Below are 9,199 nucleotides of genomic sequence, written 5' to 3' on the forward strand. Positions count from 1 at the left end.
TTCTCTACCAGAACTGAATGGCTAAAATAATTATTTCTTTCAGAATCATCAAAAATGGAAGCAACAAATTTGGGATACAAAACCAAAACCACGCATGCCCTTTAGGCAGTTAGCGCACTCTCCTGTGGCTAAAATAAAGTTGGCACTGTAAGCGCAGGAGGGATGCTCATCTGTTTAGCTCTCTACTCTCTAGTAGGTCCATATATGCGTGGTTACTCTTGAAGTTTAAGGGACTGCTTCCGCGTACTTACTTATTATTAGCCACCCATGTTCAAAGGTCATTCCATCACTACAAGATTTGTATACAAGTTGATAAATACAAATAGCACATGAGGAAGCACATCTCTGAGGGATTTGATCGAAGCCCAATTTTTCATAACATCGCCCATCATCATTACATCTTCAACCTGCAGAACAGGCCACAATCAGATTGAGTGAAATAATTGATAAACATATACAAATTACAGCATCTAAAATCTCAAGTAGAATAACTTTTTCATTTTGGATAACCAAGTAAAATCACTTTAGCACATGCAGATGGAGGTCAAAACAAAGCAAAGTAAAATCCAGAACGGATGCAAACCATGGCAAGGTGCTTATGTAATTTGAGGGAGAATGTCACCGCCTTATTTGACATAACATGCCCATACATATAAGAAGGCGTTGCGCGAGGTGACTTTAAGGGACTAAAACCAGGTGTTGTTTGAGTAGCAATTCAAGGGCAAGATAGATGGAGCTTTATCTAACTGTCGAGATCTAGGGACATAAATGTGAAATACAACCACTCGTTACATCACTTGGCACAGGGTCAAGTCGAATTTATTGAGATGACGTGGTAACTGCCATTGAATTTGCTTTCAACCTGAAACCTGTTCAACTAACAAGCTCTGATCAGATGTGATATATGTCGAATACAACGGATGTTACGTAGCTTTGGACCAGCAGCGACCCAGACAAAGCTTTTCCAAACCTGACTCAAACTTCTTCATCCTTCCAGCTTGGGAAGACCAACCATTTCATAAGATTTTGGGGAAGGAAGACCAAGAGCAGTGCAAAGAGGCACACACGCACACTCTGTTTTAATACCAAAAACTGTGATAACTCTTGATGCTCTTGATCCACCTTCCCAAACTATACTTTTCAGCAGTCAATGACAGGTAAGGCAATTCTAGGCCTAAGGTTGAGCCTAGAGCCTAGAGCCTAGGTGGGAGTCTAGCATATTAGACTTTTGAGGCAGATTTTGGTTAATCTCCATAAGATTTTGACCAACAATGTTGTGTTGTAGCTTGAGGAAGATTTTGGCTGCTGAAGAAGATGCCTGAGTATCTAAGCTTATTTTTACGATATCTGTATATTTATGTGCACTTCATCAATTTAGTAAATAGTAAGTCATCTAGGCATATATGTCACATACTCACATACAAGGGTGGGTGCAGGTCATACTTTTTGGGTGTGCTAGCTGACTAGTCCCACATAAGCATAGGCAGTGTTGCACTGCCTAGGACATTTGACTGCTCAGCTTAAACCAAGCCAAGTGCCTCCATCACTTGTCAACCTTCTGCTTATTCTTAACACAGTTTACAGCCAAATCAACATGTCCATAATCAGCCATTACTAAGCTACTTCTGTCATCCAGGACTACCAACAAATAACAATGTGACTAAAACTACTTGCATTTCCAGAGTTCTCAAACATCACTTGTACCAGAGAAGCAAAAAAATCATTCGCGTATGACATTGGTACATACGTCCTATAAGGGGAAAGGAAAGCATTTTATGCCTGAGAACATGCTCAATGTTCATCTCATCTTAATCAGTTGCTCTCAAAGGAGACCATTGTTTACTTCTAAACCTAGTGCCAAACACTAGTCACGGTCCGAAAGAAAGTCATGATGGGGCTTCACTTCCAACGCCTCTATCTTTGCCTTAAAACATCTTATCCCACTCTATGCAGCTATAACTTTCTTTGCAAAGCTAAAGGGGGTGGTCTCGATCTAAATAACTCTCACAACGTAAGGCAATGATTAAAGCTGTCAAACTCTCATCACGAAAGATAGTGATCAAAACAGTGAAGTGCCCACTGTACAAATATCTCACAAAGTCTTACTCTGGTCTATTTACAGAAGCAAGGAAATGACATGTCCCTGGAGTAAGAAATGACATAAGTAGACTCTAAATGCAATGAGGGAAGTCCAATCAACAACACCCAAACCACTATATAATATAAATATATAATATTCCATCTCTGGATTCCTAAGCTAGAATACCAATAAAAGGGAATAAGAAAAGGAAACTAAACAACAAAACCTAAAATAGACCAACTAGATAGACACAGACCAAACAACAAACTACCGAATGAGTACATCAAAACAATAACTGGCGCTAATATATCTAACCCTAAACACAGGAATTAAAATACTACTGAATATAGACCATATATGACATCATTTACACACAAAAAATTAAATTATCCCACAAAGCAGAAATACGTCCAGCAGCAACACATGACTAACCCAAGGGACGAAACAGAAGCCGAACAAGGAGAACTTTAAAATGCCTAACTAAACCAAGAGTACCCATTATGACCACAGTAACTGGCTCCCTCGTATATAAAAGATACAGTTCCTTTCTAGCAAAGAGATTCCCCAAGACAAAATGTTTCCTAATAACTCCTTGACTATATCAGAGTGCTGACCCGATTTGGTCGTTTTGACCGCACAATATAGGTTCAAACATACAAAACCTAACACACAATTTAAAAAAAAAAAACAACAACTTCATCAAAGTAAAACCAAGCCAAACAAGACGTTCAGCCCAAAAAAAACCTAAGACAAATCCTATGTTTGGAACCGACATAAGTCTTAAGCAAAGAAAAAACAGAGATATATACTGATGCATGGGCATGGAATTAATAGTATTTAGCTTGGTTTAGTTAGTTTATATTTTTATTTGTTATGTTAGTAGTAGTTTCCTATTAGGACTATAATTAGAATTAGAAGTAGGGTCTTATTATAAATAGGCTTGGAAGCCTCATTGGGTAAATAGACTAAACAAAATCAAACTGCCCTTCTTGAGAAGGTATTCCACCCAACTCGGTTGTTTTTGTTTATTGATTGATTATTTAATTGAGAGATTCAATTAAAGGAATTTCGTTTTTCCTTAAAACCCTAGTTTTTGGGTGTTTATCGATTCTTATTCATTGGTGTTATTGATTCGAAGTTGCTTCCGCCTTCCATACATCATCATATACTAAGCCAAACTTGATGTTAGGAACAGAAATAAAACAAAGCAAAGAAAAAAACGCATATTTTTTATAAACGTATGACAGACAAGTAAAATGACAAGCAGATCTAAAGGACAAACAAATACCTTGCTTGAGCAAAGCCAAATCAATAGCTGACGGCTGATTTTCCGTCAAGTCCTACACAATTCCAAAATCTCAAGTAAGATATTCAGATGAGAACTCTGAAAGGATTAAGTGGAAGCTATGTACACCATCAAACGCATAAGAGCATAGAGTGGATTTGGGAAATTAGAAGGTTTTGAAAGCCAGAAAAAGTTAGATCAAAGAGAAGAAATGTCTAATAGGAAAGATAACCAAGCAGGGAGGAAACTGGAAAATCCTTGATGAGGACTCAAAAAAATTAATAACTCAAAATAGATAAAACACAATCATTCTGGATTCTACAAATCCGCCTGAGAGTGTTTTGCTTTTTCTGTTACCAGGCATGAACTGATTTAGAATTAGTTCAAACCAATTCCCGTTTTGTACACAAAACATTTTCCACCAGCCACCTTTGTTAGCAATTAGAAGACAACTAATAAGTTATGGAATGAAAAGTAGAATGTCGTCTTATTCATCCATGTTTTTCTTCACAGACAAGACAGCATATAGTACAAGAAACTCATGATGGGATATTGGTTAATGTCTAAATAAACAGAGAATTTTATCTAGAAATCAAGCCCATTTTTTTAATTAAAAGAAAAAAAAAACAAAGAGTTTAAAGAAATGATATAGAAACTTACCACGGAACTCACCTTATTAGCTGCACGAACTGTGCTTCTGATTGAAACTAGGGTCGCGTTGTAGACAACAACCTCGGTTATAAAACTTACCGGATCCAATGGGAAATACTTTAATTCTTGGACAACAAGATCGTAAAAGCACAAATTTCCTCCATTACTCCCATACCCAATTATCTTCCCATTCATCAAAACTGCACACGGATAAGCAAAAAGCTCTAACTCTATTGTATTTAGTTTCGTCCAAGACTCCATTACATCATATTCATTCAACACCCATATTTTACAGTGCCATATGTACGGATTATTTGAATAAAACACCCACTCAATGCAAGCAATGTTTTCTCTTAACAAGGCCAACTTCAAATAACCATGGTAACCAACACCGTAATCATCTGGCACTGTCATAGTTTTAAACACCTCAGTGGTAAAGTCGAATGAAAGAATTGCATGTCGTTCTGATTCATCTTTTCCCAACCAACAATAAATTCCATTCCGTAACGGTGCTTTAGGATCTGAGTATACATGAGGGAAAGGCACTACAGTGTCAATAGGTCTCCAAGAATCCGTACTTAAGCTGTACAGATCAACTCGACATGTCATCAGATTCAGAAAAATAACTTTGACAACTTTGTAATCGTTGGTAATAGCATCATAACCAAAACCAAAATAGAAGTCCAGCCTGCTGTCAGGAACCAATTCTTCAGGAGGGACTGATGGCTCCGGAAGAATTCGGAATTCTTTCAAAGCAGGGTTCCACAATGAAACATTCTCGGAAAGGTCGGGTCGAAGACAAATTATGCCGTTACAAGAAGCAATGATATTTGGGGACTCAAGAGCATTGTCAAAATGGTGGGGTAAATCTAAGACTTTGGGCACTTTATAGTTGGTACCAGTAGCAGAGAGTAAGGAGAATCTAAGTGAGTAACAAGGTGTGTCATGACATTGAAAAGGATCCAAAATGATAAGTTGATGGTCATCATTATTATTATTATCCTTGAGAGTGGCAAGATGCTGGGTGATAAAAGGGGAGCTTTCGATTAAAGAGAACCATAATTTGCACACAGACTTGAATCGTAAAAGAGATGCCACCGGTAGCCAAAGTAAAATCGTAAACACCAAATCTTCTGGCAGCACTTCCATAACAAACAGCTGTCCTTTCTATAATCAATTCAACACCACATAATACAAATAAATACTAGAAGAATCTGCGTTGTTGTATTTGTGTCAACCGATATTACAACACTCAATAATCTCACCAGTCGCTCTTCGTTTCTTTTCTTCTTTTTCAACTTTCTTCTCTCCCACTTCTTTTCGCCTTCCCTCGTTCGTTGATCTTGCATCCGATCCTACGGTGCCAATCTTTCCAGCTGTCTTTTAGGGTTCCGCGGGTTTTGCTACAGTGCTTCCCTTTTCCATGGGCACGTGTACTGAGTGCACGCGTCTCTGCCTCTTCGATTTTCGCTATCCACGTGTCGTTCATCCCTTGGTTCCTTTTCCCGACTCCTCGATTTCAGCTCCTTTAAAATTACACGCGACCCCACACCCCTCTCTCCCTCCATGGATGTCACTAAGCTGAAGCTCTGGGACAGCGACTCTAATGGCGAGGACTCTGCCATGAAAGGCCCTCCTGCCAAGAAATGCAAAATGCACCCGCCTTCTGTTCCCCCCAACCACTGCTTCCGGGGCCGCGACACCTGCACTAAGATGTTTTGGCGAGAGTTTGAATCTGACCCTAACTATGTGAAAACTCTATTCCAAACCCGCATAAGATCGATTTCTAAGCAATCGAAAAATTCGACGTGCCAACTTTGAAGGGTGTAACTCCTTCTACATAAATCGAAATGTTATGGGGCTTTTTGCATTTGAAAGAGGACATACAAAACTCACTTAACATGTTTTAATGAAAACCTATATCAATCTCTAAATATGTTGTAATTCATCTCCAAATAAGACAAAATTTGAACATGAACATGAGCAAAACACCCGTTTGCAACAAAGTGTGCGCCCATGGATATGAGTACTTACATAATCAATAGAAGGGCCATGCTCAGTAGGATCATTATACAAAAGAGAACTAACACTTAAAGAGATTCAACAGGACAATGTAAACATAGTACCGTCAAATATTTATAAATAGTGATCAAATATTAATCAGCAACAAAAGGGAAACTGATTTAGACTTTACTTGGCGACTTACATTTTAAAAGAGAAGAAGTTACACATTAGGCAAGTGACATAGTAATAAGTCTATGAATTGTCCAACATAACAATCAAATTGCAGCAAAGACAAAACACATAAACCAAGGTGTTACAAGGACTGCAACTGCCACACAATACCCATATTTCAAGTATCTAATGTGACACTTTATAACAAAGTTAGTCATTTGAAACGTGACTCGAGAGAATCAGCATTTAAGTTTTAAGAAGGGGCTAGCTCCCATATTCATATATAGATCACGAAAAAAAAACGCTCCTACAACTTTACACTACAAAAGTCCTATGTAGTATCATGCACATCTATTCATAAAAAAACCATGAGAAAGATGGATCATATATTTTGAAATCCCAACGAGTTCATTTGATTCCATAGATGCGAAACAAACTGTTCTTCGTATATATGATAATTTTTTTCTTTATTTTCACAGAAAAAATTTAAGATAAATTAATTACCGACAATACATATATTAATAACCAAAAATCTCAAAGGTAATCTATATAGTTTAAATCACGTTTCAATCCGTATATATAAGATCTACTCACCGATATCACAAAACTTGAGATTGTATCTACTAGAGAAAACTGGAAAAACCGTCGCCAATACTCCTTAGCTTATTCATTCTTCTTCCAACTTTTATCTCTGTCTCTCTCACTCAAGCACTCTCCCGCAGTAAACACTCCTCTTTTTTTTTTTCTTGTACGTCTCTCTCTGTTTTTCTCTTGTATTTCAAAAACCAGAAAAAACCAACAAAAAGGGAGAGTTCGGTTGTAACCAAACCCCTCTAACTCTCCCACGTTTTTATCTTATCTTATTTTATCATTATCCCTTTCTTTTCTTTTTAATATTATTATTACTTTTTAAATCCTAATAAATAGGGAAAAAAATAAAGAAAATAAACAGGGTGTTATAGAGGCTCTATCTGGCTTTAAGGTAAATAGAAAGTCCCCACCTATTTCCCACCTTCTTTACGCAGATGATCTCATTATGTATAGTAAAGCTACCTTAGGGGAAACTGCTTGTTTAAAGAATATTTTAGAGATGTAATGTGCTGCCTTTGGGCAGAAAGTTAGCTTAGACAAATCAAGTGCTTTTTTCAGCAAGAATGTTCATGCAAGACATCAACGCATGCTGATGAGATTCTGGAAAGTAAAAAGGCTAAATGAAAAGGACAAATATCTGGGGGTCCCTATGATTATAGGGAGAAAGAAGACTGAGACATTTTCATACTTGGTGGATTCAATACAAAGGAAAGTCTCAGGATGGAAGGCCAAAGTTCTGTCTCAAGCAGCAAGAACCACCCTGGTTAAGAGTGTAGGACAAGCTGTACGTGCCCATATATGTCATGGGGGATTTTAAGTTACCAGTGAAAATTACTGATAGTTTGGATAAGATTAACAGGGATTTTTGGTGGAATGGGTTAAATGAATCAAATGCTTTGCCACCGGTAGCCAAAGTAAAATCGTAAACACCACATCTTCTGGCAGCACAGCCCGGGAATTTTCCATAACAAACAGTTGTCCTTTCTATAATCAATTCAACACCACACAATACAAATAAATACCAGAAGAATCTGCGTTGTTGTATTTGTGTAATTGTGTCAACCGATATTACAACACTAAGGGCCTATTTGTTTTTTTTAGTTCAAGTTATAAGAGGGTATTATAAGACATGGTCTTATAAGTGGGTATTATAAACTGGTTTGTTTTTCATTTTATGTTCTTTTTATAAGCACTTATAAAAAAAGAAAAAACAAACACACAACATCTTATATATGGTTATTTATATCCTAGTTCGGGAATGCCTCTCCTGCGGGCTATAGCAGCACACTCCACCCAAGCAACACTACCAGATCAGATGAGAACCAAGTCTACCAGTGATTAAACTTTCCCATTAAACTTTCCTTTTCACAATAAGCCATATCACAACCCATCAGATAAACACATCTCTCATCCTTGGTACTATACTTCTTTTTGAACACACTTCCTTAGTATACGTTACCATCTCCCTCAAGGATGGAATACAGACCTCTGCTTCTAACAGGTGAGTCCTCGTCAAGTAAGGCAAGTAAATTGGAAAACATACAACAGAAATTACAAAGCCTCTTCTCCTCCAAAAAGGAGATAGAATTAGTAAGCAGCAATGAGGAGGCAAACATGAATGGTAAGCTTACAGTGATGGGAAAGATGTTCGGTGGACACCCAATAGAACTGACTGATTTAGGAGAAGAGCTCCACCGGATATGGCAAACTAGAGGAACCATCTCTATGGACTTGATGTCACCAGAGCATATGCAGGTGGTGTTTGAACAAGAGAGTGAATACAAGTTTGTGGTGAACAATGGACCATGGCTAGTTCATGGGCACATTTTCTCGGTAAAAAAATGGAAACAAGTAGAGGATATTGAGGAGTATTTCTTTGATAGAGTATAGTTCTGGGTGCAAATTTGGGGGCTACCAAGAGCCCGCATTAACACAGACAATGTGACAAAGATTAGAGAGGAAATAGGGAAGGTAAAGGGGATCGATCTATCATGTCCACTAGAATTCAAGAAACCAGTTGCTAGAGTCAGAGTAGACATGGACATCAAGAAAAGATTCACAAAATATTTAACCATCAAGCTAGAAACAGGAGCCATGTTCCTTGTTACTTTCAAGTATGAAAAATTGGATATATTCTGCTACTTTTACGGAGTCATCGGACATGATCATCATGTATGCAGAATCCGAGCACAGTATCGATATGATATACTGAAGTGTGGGGGATCATCAAAGGACATTAAGCCGTTCTTTACAAGTATGATCAGAGCTAATAAGTTCTACAATGGCATAGCAGGCCGAGGGACGCAATCCATTACCTTCTCTGGTACGCCACAAAAACTAAGGTATGATGAAACTCCGGCGGCTAGTGGTGGAAACTATCACAGACGTGGGGCAGTTCAGGGAACAAGTGGACAAGA

The 9,199-nt window shown here is 37.9% G+C and overlaps 1 protein-coding gene across 2 annotated transcripts; it reads right to left on the reverse strand.

Annotated features, from left to right (window-relative positions):
* Positions 1-218: 218 nt before the first annotated feature.
* Positions 219-5,345, reverse strand: LOC147523441 (F-box/kelch-repeat protein At3g23880-like). 2 transcript variants are annotated; one of them, XM_086598557.1, is made up of 3 exons: positions 4,026-5,345; positions 3,369-3,420; positions 219-407 (listed from the first exon to the last, which is right to left on the reverse strand). In XM_086598557.1, exons 1-3 carry the CDS (start codon positions 5,163-5,165, stop codon positions 403-405), a joined length of 1,197 nt encoding a protein of 398 aa, XP_086454683.1. In that variant the 5' UTR covers positions 5,166-5,345; the 3' UTR covers positions 219-402. The 2 variants fall into 2 exon arrangements, with proteins under 2 accessions (XP_086454683.1, XP_086454684.1); XM_086598558.1 differs by having other exon boundaries at positions 4,038-5,344.
* Positions 5,346-9,199: the final 3,854 nt, after the last annotated feature.

This window comes from Coptis chinensis, chromosome 1 (genome assembly GCF_015680905.1).
Source record: "Coptis chinensis isolate HL-2020 chromosome 1, ASM1568090v1, whole genome shotgun sequence".
Classification (NCBI taxonomy): domain Eukaryota; kingdom Viridiplantae; phylum Streptophyta; class Magnoliopsida; order Ranunculales; family Ranunculaceae; genus Coptis; species Coptis chinensis.